The sequence below is a fragment of the Canis aureus genome, chromosome 9 (assembly GCF_053574225.1).
Source record: "Canis aureus isolate CA01 chromosome 9, VMU_Caureus_v.1.0, whole genome shotgun sequence".
Taxonomy (NCBI): domain Eukaryota; kingdom Metazoa; phylum Chordata; class Mammalia; order Carnivora; family Canidae; genus Canis; species Canis aureus.
The window spans coordinates 53,513,104-53,530,157 of NC_135619.1; the positions used below are offsets into that span (position 1 = coordinate 53,513,104).

The window sequence follows — 17,054 nt, forward strand, 5'->3', positions numbered from 1 at the left end:
TATACACTATTTATGGCCTTTCATTCGTCTACATATTTTTTAGAACTAGCTTGTCAAATTTCCATGCAAAAACCCCACCAAAACCCTGCTGGGATTTTTACTGGGATTATTTTACTTATATATCAAGTTGGGGAGAACTGACATCTTTACAATATTGAGTCTTTTGATCTAGGAATATGATCTCTTTCCATTTATTTATTCTTTCATATCTCTCCATAATTATAGGGTCCTGGCCACAGAAATGAGATGACAAAGGGGATGCCATCATTTGGAAAAGGTTGCAATAAGACATGCACACTGTGACTCTGTATGTCTCCCACCTTTGGAAGTGAGCCTATGGCAAATGTGGCTTTCCTACCAAGCAGAAGGGAAAGTATAACTGGAGTGCCAAAACTAAAAGACAAAACACCACTGGGGCTGGTCAAATGAGGCAGCTAAAAATTGTATACTGCAGATTCAACCCTGTATTCCGTGAAGGAACAACACCTAAACCTTACTAAGAAGACAGGTGTTGCAACCCAGTCCTTAAGGATTTCAACAATTAATCATACAATGTATGTTCTGGTTGTCAAAAATAAAAATAAAAAAATAATAATGTATTATAATTTTCCACACAAAGACTTTGCATATATTTTGTGAGATTTATTCTTAGGTATTTGAATTTTCTTTATGGTAAATACTATTTTTATATATTTTTTAACTTCATTGCTGGTACAGGCATACTTCATTTTATTGTGCTTCACTTTATTAATTACACTTTGCAGATATTGCATTTTTGACAAAGTTTGTGGCAACCCTGTGTCAAGCAATTCTATCAGCACCATTTTTCCAAGAGCATTTGCTCATTTTGTGTCTGTGTTACATTTTGATAATTCTTGCAATGTTTCAAATTCTTTCATTATCATTATATTAGTCATGGTGATCTATGATCAGTGATTACACCTCTGCTGAAAGCCCAGATGATGGTTACTATTTTTTAGCAGTATTTTTTAACTTAAGGTATTACACTTTTTTTTTAGACATATTGCTATTGTACATCTAACAGACTACAAGATATCATAACCATCACTTTTATATGTACTGAGAAACCAAAAACTTCACTTGCTTTATTGCAATATTTGCTTTATTGCAGTGATCTGGAACCAAACTCACAATATCTCATATATATATATGCTTGTATATATAAACACAATTAAATTCTGCCTATTGGCTCTATACCCAGAAATCTGGACAAACTTATTTGTTCTAATAATTTATCTGTAGATTCTTCTGGATTTTCCATGTATAGTAATCATTTGTAAACAAAAGATTTAACAGGATTCCTTTCTAATCTTCATATGTTTTCTTTTTATTGCCTGACTGTATTAGCTAGGACATCCAATAAAATGATGAATAGTTAAGTGATGAAAGTGGGCATTCTTGTCTCATTTCCCATCTCAGGAGGAAAACTTTCAAATCTCACCATTAAGTTTGATACTGCTTATAGGTTTTTTGTAGGTATACTTTATCCAATTAATGAAGTTTTTTCTTTTATCCCTACTTTGCTAAGAGTTTTATTTTTTTTTAAGATTTTATTTATTTATTCATGAGAGACACACACACAGAGAGAAGCAGAGACACAGGCAGAGGGAGAAGCAGGCTCCTTGCAGGGAGCCCCACATGGGACTCGATCCCAACCGCTGAGCCACCCGGGCTGCCCCAAGAGTTTTATTTTTTTATTTTTTATTTTTTTAAATTTTATTTATTTATGATAGGCACACAGAGAGAGAGAGGCAGAGACACAGGCAGAGGGAGAAACAGGCTCCATGCACCGGGAGCCCGACGTGGGATTCGATCCCGGGTCTCCAGGATCGCGCCCTGGGACAAAGGCAGGCGCTAAACCGCTGCACCACCCAGGGATCCCCCCCAAGAGTTTTAAATCATAAATGGAGGTTGAATTTTATCAAACACTTTCTCTTCACCTATTAATAAGCTGATGGTTTTTATCCACTTGCACATTAAAATGGTGATTTACAGACTTTTAAAAGGTATTAAAATGGGGCATCTGGGTAGCTCAGTCGGTAAGGCATCTGCCTTCAGCTCAGGTGATCTCAGGGCCCTGAGATAGAGCCCCATGTCTATCTCCCTGCTCAGTGGGGAGTCTGCTTTTCCCTCTCCCTCTGCCCCTCCCTCCAGCTCATGCTTCCGTGCACTCTCTTTCAAATATATAAATAAATAAAATCTTAAAAATGTTAAAACTCCTTTGCATTCCTGAAAAAACTCAACTTGGTCACATATATTGCTGGATTTAGTCTGCTAACATTTTGTTCATGACCTTTTGCATCTATGGTAATGAGTGAGATGAAATTGTGATTTTCCTTTCATCTGAGATCATTCTGATTCTGCCTGAAGAATTTAGTTATTCCATAAGTGCCAGTCTGCAGGTGGCAAACCCTGTGTCTGACTGCCTGAAAATATTTTTATTTTATCTTCATTCTTAAATACTATTGTCCTGGAAAAAAAATTCTCTATTGGTATTTCTTTCAGTATTCTAAAGATGATCTAGCTTCTATTGCTCTGTGCAGAAGTCAGCTAACAATTACTATTCCTTTCAAGGCACACTCTAATTTTTTCTGGCTGCTTTTTTTCTGTTTTGGCTTTCAAGCAATTTTTTTAAAGATTTAAAAAAAAAGTTTTTTGTTTTTTGTTTTTTTTTTAGAGAGCGAGCAAGAGAATGCACGAGTGGGGGGAAGGGCAGAAGGAGAAGGAGAGAATCTCAAGCAGACTCCCCACTGAGCGCAGAATCTGACATGGGGCTCCATCTCATGACCCTGAGATCATGACGTGAACAGAAAATACAACTCAGACTCTTAACCAACTGAGCCACTCAGGTGCCCCATTTTTATAGCAGTTTTACCTTAATGTGTATCTACTATAGATTTCATTGTACTTCTGCTTGTGATACGTAGGGCTTCTTAAAACTGTGCATTCCGTTAGCTTTGGAAAATTCATAGCTATTATCTCTCTCTCTCTTTTAAAGATTTTATTCATGAGAGACAAAGAGAGAGAGGCAGAGACATAGGCAGAGGGAGAAGTAGGCTCCATGCAGGAGCCCCATGTGGGACTCAATCCTGGGACTCCAGGATCACACCCTGGGCCGAAGGCAGGCACTCAATCACTGAGCCACTCAGGCATCCCATAGCTATTATCTCATCAAACATTGCTTCTGTCCATTCTTGCTCTCCTCACCTTTTAAGACTCCAATTATACAAGTGTTAGACTTTTTCACCATATATTCTATATCTCTTACCTCTTTCCTGAATTTTCCACTGTTGCACTTTTACATATTTCCTTCTAGATACTTTCTTCTGATCAGTTCATTATTCTGTCTTCAGATATAGCAACTTTTTGCTAAACCTATCAACTGAGTTCTAAATTCTCATCTGTATGTTTCAATTATAGAATTTCTATTTGGTTCTATTTTTATAAATTTTAATTATTTGCCAAATATCTCAAACTTGTCTTTTATTTTGAGCATAATAAATATAATTATGTTTTAGTCTGGTGCCCCTTTGGATTGATTTTTACTACCTGTTGTTTCTTTTGATTTTTGTTCACGTTCTCTTCTCAGGCATCTGGTCATTTAGGAAATGTGCCAGAAACTGTTCTCACAAAATTGTAGAAATAATCTGAAGCCTAATCTATATGAGCCTCCAGAGGTTTGCCTCTGCTTTTTCCACATACCTGGGGACATTAGCAGCCTGGGGGCACCTTAACCCAATTTCACGAATTTAAGATTTTTCTGAAGCTGAGTTATAGCCCCTGCAATGGCCTAATTCTAATTTACCCTTACTTTCAGAACATGGCCTTTCATAGTCCCAACCTAGAGTAAAGGGAGTTCACCAGGTTCCCCCCACTTGATTAGTTCTAAACATTAATCTTTGCCTCTCTAATCCAGAAAGGCACATCTGCAGCCTTGAAAAGCCTCTCCACTTACGAATCCAGCATATGCCATCAGATGTGAAAGGAGACCCCAAAATGGACTCTTATCCTTGGGCCTCTATACTTCTGCCTTCACATTGATTATAGTCTAGTAATTCTTCATTATCTGGCTAGCTTTCCAGGATATTCAAGCAAATATTCATATGTTGACAATTATTTCCTAATTGTCCCCAGTGGGAGAACTGATCTGATTACTAGTCTACCATTACTCAAAACAAACCAACATTGCCTCTTTACCTTTTCAATTTGAAAATATCTTACTGAATAAAATAGAAACAAAATAGAAATTTTAAAAATCTGCCTTCTCTCTTGTCATTGGCTAAATGTAACAGCTTATCTAAGTAGTGGTTCTACCCCTTTTGATTTATCCTTAGAAATGAAGTTAGCACAAAAATAATTAAAAAAAAACAGTAGATTTAAATAATAACATAAAATTGATCCCTAAAGAGATTTACAACCTATATTTCATAAAAAATTCATCTGAGAGAAAAAAGCCAGAAAGGGTCAGTTCCTGATGAGCAGAAAGGCAAAAGAGATGTACAGACTATCTCTTAAAATATAAACACAGTGAAGAATCTCATGACACATGTATTTTTTCTAAATAGATAATATATTCATAGTTTTCAAAATTCAAAAAGCATAAAAGGATACAGTGAAAACTTCCACTGGTCTAAGTTCCCACCACCCAAAGCAACCAACGTTATTAGGTTTTGTGCAGTCTCCCAGAGATAGTTTATACACATAAATATGTGTGTGCATATATGTTCTTTTTATACAAATAATGAGCATATTAAACATACTTTATTTTTTCCATTTATATCTCAGAGATCTTTCCATAACCATATATGAAAGGTTTTTTTTCTACAGCTGATTAGATTAATATTTCATTGGTTGGATATTCCTAACCAGTTCCCTACTAATGGACATTTATGTCCTTTCTAATCTGTTGCCATTACACACTATGCTATACTAACTTTGTGTCTGTGTCACTAAATAGGCATAAGAATAAATCTATAGAGGATAAATTCCTGGAAGGAATGGATCGATGAGAGCATATACTGTAATTATGATGGATACTGGCAAACTGCCCTCCACAGCATTTGTATTAATTTACACTCCTAACAGCAGTGCATGAAAGTTCCTGTTCCTGCACACCCCTACCAACATACTGAGATATCAAACTGCCCAGTGTATATATGATTTGCAAGTCTCTTATCGAAAATTAAGTTGAGTATTTTTCATATGCTAGAAGCCACTTCTCCTAGCACCTTATCAGCTTAAAGTATGCAAGGGGGAAAAAAGTGAAAAAGAGATAGTGTGCTTGATTTTCAAGGTTAAAGGTATTTGCTAAATTATGTAGGAACTACTGGTAAAACAACTTGTAACTGGATTCAGAGAGGTAGGAAGTAAGAAAAGGAGAAAGAAATTCTTAAGTTTATTTCCAGGGGTATCAAGTGTGGAAGATACAGTCCTGTTGTAGAGAGAGAAAACCGTTACTAACAGTTTGTTATGTTTCCTAAATTTATTCAGTGAAATTTAGACCACTATAAAGAAGAAAAAGTCAGTTTTTCTGTAGATAGTTTTTAATATGTCAGCCAAATATAGACCAATTCAACAAGTATTCCAAGACCAGAGAGACCAGGGTAAGTTTTGCAAATTTAGATGGTATACAGGAAAACATGTTTTTTTTTTTTTAAATGGGTATTTATTTTAACATGTATTAGGAAAAGTTGATACATCAAAATAGTAATAGCACAGATATTATTTAGAATGAAATAAAATGTTTAATGTCAATGTATAGAAAAAATAATAATCAAATAATTTTGGAATGCATTCTCTAACTTGGCAAAAACCATGACATGGTACGTGCATGGCCAGTTTTGGAAATAATGAACAGAGAAAGGAAAATGGAAGCCAAGAATAACTAAATTTATAACTGATAGCCTCTAAAACAAGGTGAAGAGGAAAGAAAAGAAACTTTCCTATAATGATTTATTTTATTTTTGACAATACTTAAAATACAAGTTTTCTATGTTACCAGAATATGGTTTCAGACATTCTAATCATGCTACAGATTTAAGTTTATTGTGTACTTTGTACTTTCTCTACAAAGAGAACCAAAAAAACAGGGTTTTTTCTAAAGCATTTGAATATCAGGTCAGAGTTCTCTAGAACAGGTCTCATAAGACTTCCCCTTCACTAAACAGGCTGCAGAGATAATTAGCCTGGCCTTTTAAATTCAGGGCAGAGGAACCAAAAGCAGGTTATGTGGTTAAAGACTCAAGAGGCTTAAACAAAAAGAAACTGCCTGAGTTTATATTCCTTTTTTTTTTTTTTAAAGATTTTATTTATTTACTCACCAGAGAGAGAGAGAGAGAGAGGCAGAGGGAGAAGCAGGCTCCATGCAGGGAGCCTGACGTGGGACTCGATCCCAGTACTCCAGGATCAAACCCTGGGCCGAAGGCTGGCCAAACCGCTGAGCCACCCAGACTGCCCCCTGAGTTTATATTCCAACCAAATCCAGAGACTACGTGATCCAATTTCTCATCAGTCCTTATGACTGCAAAAAGACTTACTGCACTGCTCTGAGACCTATATAAGAATCACGACAAGTTCACCTGATCTATTCCAGTCCTTAGCGTCTAAGTGCCTTCATAGCTCTCACAGTCATATACACCAAGCCAAGTTCTAATGCGGACTTCAAGGTCATAACAGACTTTGCCCTTTATTTTCCACAAAGGGCCCTAAGCGTAAAAAAAAAAAAAAAGTCCCTTAAGTGATGCAACATGTTTGCCTCAAGATAGTTTCACTATCTAAAAAGTGATCTCTCTCTCCTCTTGGGGGACTGAGGGCCCAGGTGCCCCACATAAAGGATTATTAGAAACAATTACAGTTCACAAAACACAGCACTGTGGTCACCAGAAGAACATGGAGTTTTCTTACTTCATCACTTAAAACTTCAGCTAAGAGGCACCCGGGTGGCTCAGCTGGTTAAGTATCTCATTTCAGCTCAGGTCATGATCTCAGGGTCCTGGAACTGAGCCGCGATGGGCTCCCTGCTTGGTGGGGAGTCTGCGTCTCCCTCTCTCCTCTCCCCAGCTCATGCTCATGCTCTCTCTCTCTCTCTTTCAAATAAATAAATAGAATCTTTAAAAAAATAAAAAAATAAAACCAGCTAACAAACATGAAGAAACTTAAAAGGTACTGTCAGAAGAGAATATTGTTTAAAAACAAATTTCTGCTTTGAAGGAATAAGATACATTGAAAAATCAAAACCTTTACTTTTTAAAAAAATCAAAACCTTTAATTCAATAACAACTGAATGTCCAAACTCATTTCTAATTGTTGCTTTCTCTCTGAGAGAGAATGGCAGACACTTTTTCTTTTTTAAGATTTTATTTATTTATTCATGAGAGACACAGAGAGAGGCAGAGACACAGGCAGAGGGAGAAGCAGACCCTGGGTAGGGAGCCCAATGTGGGACTCCGCCAGGGACTCCCGGACCACGCCCTGGGCCGAAGGCAGATGCTAAACCGCTGAGCCACCCAGGGATCCCCCAGATACTTCTTTCAATTTCATTTTTTCTCAGGCCTCTATTGTTTGCTTATTGGGTCATATTCTAGAAGAAGGTGGCAGAAGGACCCAATCAAACAAACTCCTCATTTGAAGCAGTTTTTAAAGTTTATTCCCCAGGTTCTACGACTCTGAGCCAAGCCAGATGTATGCTTTCTCCACTGCTTTGGAAATCCAGGTTCATGCTAACGCGCTTCTCAATAGCAGCACTGCTGACATCCGGGGCCAAATAATTCTTCCTCGTCAGGGTTGTCCTGTGCATTGCAGAGTGTTTAGCAGCATCCCTGACTTCTACCCACTAGATATCAGGGACAGCCCCACCTTTCCTCCCCAGACCCAGCAGTGACAACCAAAACATCCCCTGAGCATCCCCAGGAAAAATCGCCCTTGGTTGAGAACCACGGCTTTAACCCAAAGAACAAGCTTAATTATCTCAACTTTAATTCTTCATATGCATTTGGTGCTCCTCCAAATCTCTGTGTTGAGACTTTGCCTCACAATCCAGCAAATATTTATAGAACCTCCAGGACACAACATCAAGGGCTCTAGGACATAAGCAGAGACAGATTGTCCCTCCCCTAAAGCAGATTTCTTGGGGGATAAGTACATAAAGAACTGTAATAACAGACACTTAATTATATGTTTTGAGTCGCTGATGTTTGTTCCTGGGGTATTCTCATCTTACCAAACACAACACATCTAGAGGACAAAGACCATAACCTGCCCTGGAATACCAATACTGGATCAACAGCCAATAAAAACAAACGATTGTAGACTTCATCACAACAAGGTGTCGGTTTCATACAGACAGCAAAATTGCCACAGTCACTTGGGCAGATAAGCTGTCTCAGCCATAGTTTGTTCTTCTATAAAATGGGAGAAAGGGCACCTAGGTGGTTCAGTCGGTTGAGTGTCTGCCTTCGACTCAAGATCATGATCTCAGGGTCCTGGGACCCAGCCCCGCGTCATGTCAGGCTTAGTGGGAAGTCGGCTTCTTCCTCTCCTGCTCCTCGGACCCCACCGTCCCCAGTTCCTACTCGTGTCCTCTCTCTCTCTCTAATAAATAAAATCTTTAAAAATCAAATCAAATAAAATGGGGAGAAAATGAATGCTGACAGGATTAAGTCAGATAATACAAGTAAATCTTGGTCCACTTTTTGGCACAGAGAAGCATTCAATTAATGTAAGTTATCATTCCTATCATTTTATTAGCAATAAATCCTACCTCAAGGGAAAGAGCGTGCTATGTGCTACATTAACAACGCCCTACATGACGGAAAAAGAAACCAACACTCACCCTGCTAAGGGCAAGAGGAAGAAAGTAACCAGAAGCATTTCTAGCATGGTCCTGAGGGGAAAAAAATGGAGGACCCAATTAAAAGGGATGGGGGAGAGGAAGACACTCAGAGACAAACCCACCACCATCATCTAAGGTATTCGATTATTCTTAAGCCTTTTCTATTTAAAGTGTTTTGAGTTTGATTGCCAAAAGCACCCAAGGAGCTAAAGGGGAAGTGAAAAAGAAAAAAAAAGAAGGAAAGAAAGAAAGAAAAACAACCCTCAACTCATAAATATTGAGACATACAAGGGACAGATGTTTGAGACTCTTGAATGCTCACTTGCTGAGTCTTTTAGAAATCATGCTCGACATTTCTATTGCTGTAATGTTAAATACATGCCATCAATTCTGAATATACCACAAAGCATAAAAGTTTGTACAAAGAAAAAAAAAAAGGCAAAAACTGTTAAGATGTTTCAAAGCAAGAGGACAAAGTCATGGGCCAAAACTGGGTGATTCAAAGATGCGTGTGTGTCTGACTGAAGTAGCATTAGAGGATGGGGGGGGGGGGGGTATTCGGGATAGAAGCAAAAAGATGAGAAAAATCACCGTGCAGGAAGACACACATCCAGGGACACCTCCGACGCGCACGGAGTTGACGTGTGCAAAACCAGATCCTACAATGATGAACAGCCCGTTATAGGGTGCACCCGGGGCTAGGCACCGGTGCCTCACCCTGAGGGGGCTCATGTCATCGCCCGGCAATCTCACCAGGCGGGTACTAGGAGTTCCCACGTTTTATATGTGGGAAAGGAAACTGAAACAGGGAGGAGTGACTTGCCCAAGGTCACCCCATCAGGACGCTGAAGATTCCGAGTCCACCACTACAGGTGACGGTGTCTGTTTTCATTCCAGACTCGAAAACTCAATTTGTACCTGCCACTCAGTGAGGCCAGCTGCCCCCCTGCCCTCTGACCCTCCCTGTGTGGGGAGCCGAAGGGGGCCCCCGTCGCCTCCGGACGCTGAGGTCACCCGGGGGCAGGAACTCGCGGGGGCGGCGGACCCAGAAGGCAGCGGGGCGCCGGCCGAGCAGGGAGGTCGCCCACGCCCCTACCTCAGCCCCTCGGTGCGGTCGGCTCGGGCCGCGCCGCGCCGCGCCCGCTCCGCCTCTCGACCGCCGCGCCCCGAGCGCCCGAGGCGCGGGGCCTGCGTGCGGGGGGCGCCGGGGGCGCCGGGGCGCGGGGCCAAGCGAGGGGCCAGGCTGGGCCGACCCAGGGCCGGGGAGCCGCCCGCGCGCGAGCAGAGCAGCCGGGTCAGCGCCATCCGGGCCGATCCGAGAAAGGAAGCGGGGCAGGAACCACCGGCATTTCGAAACTGGAGCGGCCGGCCAGCCCGAGCGCAGTCCCGGGCCGGGCGGGGGCGGGGGCGGCGGGGCGCGGGGCGCAGGGCGCGGCCCGGGGGAGCGACGGCGGGGGGCTCCGCGCGCGAAGGGGAGGCCCGGGCGCGGCGGGTCGGCTCCGCTGAGGGGCGCGGGCGGAGCGGGCCAGGGCGCGGCCGAGCCTCGCGCGACCGGCGGGGCCCCGAGGCCGGGCGGACCCACCCGCCGCCCCCGGCTTGCGTACCTGAGGCGGCCGCCTGGCTCCCCTCCACTCCCGGGCCGTCCCCGCCGCGGCCCGCCGGTGCCCCGGCCGCCTGCCGCTCCGACATCTGCAGCCCGCCCGGGGAGCGCCTCCGCCGCCGGCCGCGGGTGACTCCGGAAACAGCCGAAGGCCGAGCGAGCGCGGCGGCGGCGGCGGCGGCGGCGGCGGCGGCGGCGGCGGGAGGAGCCGAGCGTGGCCCGCGGGCCGGAAGAGGCAGCGCGCCGGCCCCCGAGCGGCCGCGGGGCTTCGGGCAGCGGAGGCTGGCGGCGCGGCCGCGGGGAGGGCGACTGCGGGCTTTCGGTCGCAGGGTTTTAGGGTTTGACAGAACAAACAAAACCTGAGGGAAGATTCAGGAACGCTCGGCCGGAAATCACGGTATCCATAGAGACGCTATCGGAAGCTGGGGTTGCTAGGAGGCCTGGGCGCGTCGGCTAACGTGCGTCATGGCTCAAGTCCCGGAGTCGGGCTCGTTGGAAGGAGACCTGGAGAACCGGGCACGGGAACGGCCTGCTCCTCTGGCAATGGCTCAAGATGCCGAAGCCGACGCCACGGCACAGGGAGGCCCCGAGCTGCCTGTAGAGACTGACCGGGAACCCCAGCCACAGGTGGAGGAAGAGGACCTCAAAGTGGGGGCGCCAGAGAACGCACACCTACCCCTAAAACCAGCCGGCTCGTCCAACGGGGAGACGCCCAAAGAGTCGGAGGGAGGCTTTCCTAGCGAGACTGATCTAGAGAGTCCCCAGGAGGCAGAGTCAGAGACGGTCAGAGAGATCGTAGGAGAGCTTTTCAAGGATTTGGAGGCTCTTACGGATGATGAGGAGCCAGATTTAGAGCCACGGAAGGACGCCAAACTAGATGTTGCAGAGGATGTGCTCAAAAAGTCAGCTAAGGAAACGGATCCGCAGCTACCAGAGGAGACCGAGTCTGAAGTTCCAGGGGCCTCAATCAGTGAGACAAGATTAGAGCTACTAGAAGAGACCGAACCAGAAGTTCTGGAGGATTCACTTACAGAGCAATATGAAGAAACAGGTCTAGAACCTCCGGAGCCAACCAAACCTGAATTTCCAAGCGAGAAACCAAGAAAATTGATTGAAGAGGCAGATCTACAGCCGCCAGAGATGACCACACTGAAGAGTCCAAAGGAAGCCCAAAGAAAGTCGCCTGAGGAGAAAAGGACAGAGCCTCTTGAAGAGACCAAATCAGAATTTCTTGAAGAAAAATCAAGAAAATCAATTGAGGAAATAGGTCTAGGGCCATCAGGAAAGACCAAACCAGAAGTTCAGGTGGAGACACTGAAAGAATCAACTGTGGAGAAAGTTTTAGAACCACTAGAGGAAACTAAACCATCAGAGCAAAAAGATAAGCAAAGAAAATCAACGGAGGAGACGGGACTAGCACCACCACAGATGTCCAAATCAGAGGAGACTGTAGGAGAGTCAACAGAGGAGAAAGGTCTAGAGCCAAAGTTTCCAAAGATAGAACCAAGAAAATCAAGTGAGGAAACAGATCAAATGCCACCACAGAAGACCAAACCAGAGACTCAAAAGAAGACACAAGCAGAGAAAGATTTAGAGTTACCAGATAAACCAAAACTACCGCTAAGAATAGAGTCATGTACAGAAGTTTCCAAGGAAGATATGCCAAAACCAGTCAGATTTAACCATTCTGTAGACAAGGATGAGCCCTTGTCAGAACACTCTGACTATCAAACAAGAAAGTTCTCAGTAAGCGAAATCAGGAAAGCTAGAAGAGAAACTATGTTCGGGTCGCTCACAATAAGTGAAGCAGGCTCAACAAATACAGATTATGAGCTTTCTAAAGGTTTTAGCGAACTGTTTGAGCTTACTGATACCGGTAGTGAGTTATACTCTTACCTCACAGACTCTCAGAGCGATTTAAGAGATTCTTTTAGTGAAAAAGTTATAGACTTGGAGAAACAGCTACACAAAGATCAAGAAACCCAGCCAAAAGAAAGCATGCAGCCACAATTTGACTATCTTAAATGGAGCCCAGAGAAAGTTGCAGAGTGGATTAGTGAGCTAGGCTTCCCTCAATACAAGGTATACAAAAATAGCATTTTAAAAAATCACATGCTGTCATCCTTCTGTCTCTTATTCCTCTTACCCTTACCTGAGCTCTTGCCTCTTCTTCACTAGAAGAGGCATAGAAAAGTTCTGGACTATGGTAGAGGTAACTTGGATTAAAATGTGTCCTTTCCTCTGATGTATTTTGATAGAGGAAGGGAGGGCCACATTTGTTTCCCCTACTTACCACAATGAGTATACTTCTCTGCAATTCTTGAATAAAGACTAAGAAATTCATATAGGCCCTTTTTCACAGAAAACTTTTTTTTTTTTTTTTTTTTTTTTACAGAAAACTTTTTTAAACAGATTTTGTCCAATGTAGACTTTTTGGTACTTTGTCAAGTTGTTTTAGCAGCAGCTCCCTTAACTTGTGCTATTAATCTTAAGTGACTGCGCCAAATCTGTCATGTGTATCATGAGCACCTAACAGTACTATTTAAATAGCCAATTCACCAAAAGTAGTTTTACTAAATAGAGTGAATGTCAATGGTACGTCAATAAAAAAATATATATAACAAAATTTTTTTAAAATGGGAGAACAAACAAAAAAGATAGGGTGAGTCCTCATTTCATTGATGCCAACTATGTTCTTAGGCTACAACACAAGACCTGAAATCTTTTGTACCCCAGTACTTAAAAATGTAATTGAGGCATGAAAGAAGCACTGGTTGTATCATGCCAAAAAATATTAAGGAGGAGTATGAAATTTAATGGACAGTTTAGACAGAAAATATGTGGGATTGTTAAGATTCTTTTAAATTTGAATTTAATTTAAAATTAAATTATAGCTTTTTCTTGATTTATCTCTCCCCCCCCCTTCCTTCTCTTCCTCCAATCCTTTCTTCTCCTTCCCTCCCTCACTCGCTCCTTCCTTCTTCCCTCTGTTTTCTTCCTGCTATTTGCCATACATCATTTGAGTGATGTTCCTGTACTAACAGGAGTGTTTTACTACAAACTTCGTCTGTGGCCGAAAGCTCATTCATGTAAACTGCTCAAACCTCCCTCAGATGGGGATAACAGATTTTGAGGACATGAAGGTAAGTTGTGTTTCATGTTTTCCTATAGAGAGAGCGCTGTAACAGTGCCACCTTCTGTCTCAGACCAATCTCCTTTTTCTTCCAACCCAGCCTCCTATTTCTGTCAGTGGTGTGATCATAATCCCAGTGCCCCACACACACACACACACCTCCACACCTCCCCCCCACACAATGGTTTCTTCCTTCCTCTCCCCTTTGAGCCCCACAAAAATCCCAAGAACTGTCAGTCCTGCATTTAACATCTGCTTTTTTCCATTCCCAATTGTTCAGACCTCTTTTGCCTCATTCCTAGAACATTCCAGTAGCCTCCTGCTTTTAGCCTCTGTCCATAGGCCCTTTGGATTCAACGGCCCTACTATTAGATTCTCACCCTCCAACTTTTCATAGACCACTCAGAAACCTTTGGATCCCCTATGGATGCAGTTCCTTAGCTTAGGGCTCAAGGCACTCCACAGGTTTTCTCCAGCCACTATTTCCTCTACCTCTCTACAGGAGTCTCCTGCTCAGCTTCATGGGTCTGACTCACACCCTTCAACTCCTGTCTTGTGCATTCCCCCCTCTACATCTGGGCTCAGTCCCCCTCCCCACTGTATGACTAATATGAACCTTAATCATCCGTCTGGACCCAGTTCAGTTCTTGTCTCCCCATGAAGTCTTTCCTGATCTCCCCAACCCCAGTAACCTCTCCCCGCAAGCTCTCACACATTGTATATGTACCCATTTGGCACTTTTACAACACCATACGCATTTGGCTACTTTGCTACCTAACTGAAACAAGTCACGCTGGACCTCAATTTTCTACGATGTTTCCAGCGCTAGCAGTCTGTGATTATGCATCTTTGCATAACACTACCTTCTACTTAATAGTGTTTCATAATTGATAAAACTTCACACATAATCACATTTATAACTTTGCCTTTAATACCCCCCACTCCAACGTATCAGTGTTCATTCACTACACGCTTGCCCGTAAGCCCTGCCCCAGTAGTTCTCAAACTCGAATAGTCTTTGGAATCAGATGAGATTTTTTTTTATGAGTGTTTATGAGCTCTAATTCCTACTTATGTTTATAGTGTATTGGATTTCTAAATAAAAATAAAGAACAGAATTAGCAAAATAGTAACTTGTAATACAAGCTCCTGAAATGTTTAAGTACCAGAATTTTAGCTTCTTATGAGAAAACATTTTTCAGAGTCTGTCAATTCATTTTGCTTCTTTGACATTCTGATTCTTAAAATACAGTATCAACAATGCAATAAGAAAAATTCTAATTATGCTTTTACTGGCCTTTGCAAGAAATAAGAGTTCTTAAAAATCTTTGAAATCTTCAAAAGTAAATAATTAATCCAGTGGACTATCCTTATACCCCCAGAACTTTGAATAAGCAAACTTTAGAATACTTATCAAAGTCACCAGACAAATGTGGCCTCTCCTTGAAGTCACAGAGTAATAAAGATCAAGACATTTAAAGGTATCTTATTTTTTTTTAAGATTTTATTTATTTATTCATGAGAGACACAGAGAGAGAGAAAGAGGCAGAGACACAGGCAGAGGGAGAAGCAGTCTCCTTGCAGGGAGCCCGAAGTGGAACTGGATCCCAAGACTCCATGATCACGCCCTGGGCTGAAGGGAGGCATTCAACTGCTGAGCCACCCAGGCATCCCTAAAGGTATCTTGCTTGACACTTAGATCCACACGAAAAAGCTAATTATACACTATGACAGAAGTAACTTTTTAGAGTTTATACGTAAGCTTAATATCGGTTCTCAACCCTCTCGGGAGCTTTCCTGATATGATCTGAATCTGGCCCCTGTACTCAGAAGGCAGGAAGAGACCAGAGAAAGAGGCAAGCCACCCCAGGTTGGGAGGTGGCAGTTTTAATAGTAACAAAGGGAACTTACATATGAGGTTTGTCTTGGGTGGCAGCAAGACAAATGGATGTCCATGCCTGCCTCCAAATCTCAAAAGTTGATAAAAAGACCCTAACTGGGTTCAGTAACATATACTGTGCAAGGGTTTTCAATATCACATCACCCTCTCAAGGCCATGTTCCTTAGAGCAGCCTCTGGGAGCAGGAAAGGCAAGTGGAACCCACATTCCAAGGACGGGAGAGGGGGTGAGGAACCTCTGAGCGCCCTAGTCCAGCTCACAGGTCAATCGGCAGTCACGTCTTTTTTATCACATCCTCCAACTGGAGTATGCTATAGTTACCTTTCTTACTGATATATAAGCATTTTTAATCCCACCATTATAATTAGAGCACCTAGTATATCCACAGTGTATCCCCTAACAACATTTACACAGCATGGCACTCTTTTTTCATGCTAACTCTCCTGCATCATCTGGGGCACATGGGTGGCTCAGTCAGCTAAGTTTCTGACTCTTGGTTTCAGATCAGGTCATGATCTCTTGGGTGGTGAGATCAAGCCCTGAGTCAGGCTCCATGCTCAGCAGGGAGTCTGATTGAAGATTCTCTCCCTTCGCCCCTCCCCTCACTTGCTCTCTCTTCTCTCAGATAAATAAATCTTAAAAACAAGACAAAACACCAAAAAACCCTTCCTGCATCATCATTCATAGGCTTTGGCAGAGTGGCAGGACTGGGGAAAGAGCAGATAACCTGAGAGTACAGAAGTCTGGGCCTGCTGCTAAGAAACTGAACCACATTTAAACTGTCCTCCCATTTACAAGCCTTGCAGTTAACGTATGGCCCGTTTCTGCTCTCTTCAACCTCCTTTTACTTCTTTAATTTTACAATTATTCATGCTTACCCTGCAGAAAGAACTTACTGTTCCCTTTGCCCTTCCTCCAACATACTGAGAAGACTAGAGGAGAGTGAACTGTGTGGGTGAGACTGATGGGGGGAGTACAGAAGGAAGGAAACACTAATTCTTTGAATCTGGGCAAAGGAGCTCTTAAAGCCACTATCTTGTCATTCCAGTTTGTAGTGATGCATTAGCTTAGTAAAAAAGGAGAGGAAGTCAATCTTATTTATTCTGGGGACAGCTAGACAAGATAGCATTACACCTACTTCAGGTTTGTCTCTTAGAAAGTAATTCTCAGGGGCACCTGGGTGGCTCAGTCAGTTAAGCCATTGCCTTTGACTCAGGTCATGATCTTGGGGTCCTGGGATTGAGCCTCGCATCATGCTCCCTGCTCAGCGAGGAGCCTGATTCTCCCTCTCCCTCTCCTTCTGCCCATCCCCACTGCTCATGTTCTCTCTCACACTCTATCTCAAATAAATAAGCAAAATCTTAAAAAACAAACAAAAAAACACAAAGAAACCTGCATTTCTATCTACTAGCTACAAAATATCTACAAAAAAAAAGGAAAATAACTTTCAAAATATTTTTAACTGTTAATTCCATCAAGTGAACAAAAGAACTCTGTGATAAATATTTGGAGAAGAATATAGGTGATCAGCTTGTTTCTTTTGTATGCTTGATTTTATATTACACAATAT

The 17,054-nt window shown here is 42.6% G+C and overlaps 2 protein-coding genes across 6 annotated transcripts in view; one reads left to right on the forward strand and one right to left on the reverse strand.

The window, feature by feature from the left end:
• Positions 1-10,608, reverse strand: part of TMED8 (transmembrane p24 trafficking protein family member 8) — a 29,210-nt gene extending 18,602 nt beyond the window's left edge. The window contains exon 1 of the mRNA XM_077910155.1: positions 10,456-10,608. Within this exon, the coding sequence (XP_077766281.1) occupies positions 10,456-10,540 (85 nt within the window). The 5' untranslated portion in view covers positions 10,541-10,608. The remainder of the gene's footprint in view (positions 1-10,455) is intronic.
• Positions 10,609-10,712: 104 nt separating this feature from the next.
• Positions 10,713-17,054, forward strand: part of SAMD15 (sterile alpha motif domain containing 15) — a 46,559-nt gene continuing 40,217 nt past the window's right edge. For 3 of the 5 annotated variants that reach the window (XR_013386574.1, XR_013386575.1, XR_013386573.1), the window contains exons 1-3: positions 10,713-12,533; positions 13,496-13,594; positions 15,110-15,263. Coding sequence is in view for 2 of the 5 variants with exons in the window: in XM_077910145.1 (XP_077766271.1) it covers positions 10,917-12,533; positions 13,496-13,594; positions 15,086-15,106 (1,737 nt within the window). In the remaining 3 variants the exon portion in view is untranslated. Of the gene's footprint in view, positions 12,534-13,495; positions 13,595-15,085; positions 15,264-17,054 lie in introns of those variants that run through there. The other 2 variants (XM_077910145.1, XM_077910143.1) reach the window with 2 other exon arrangements.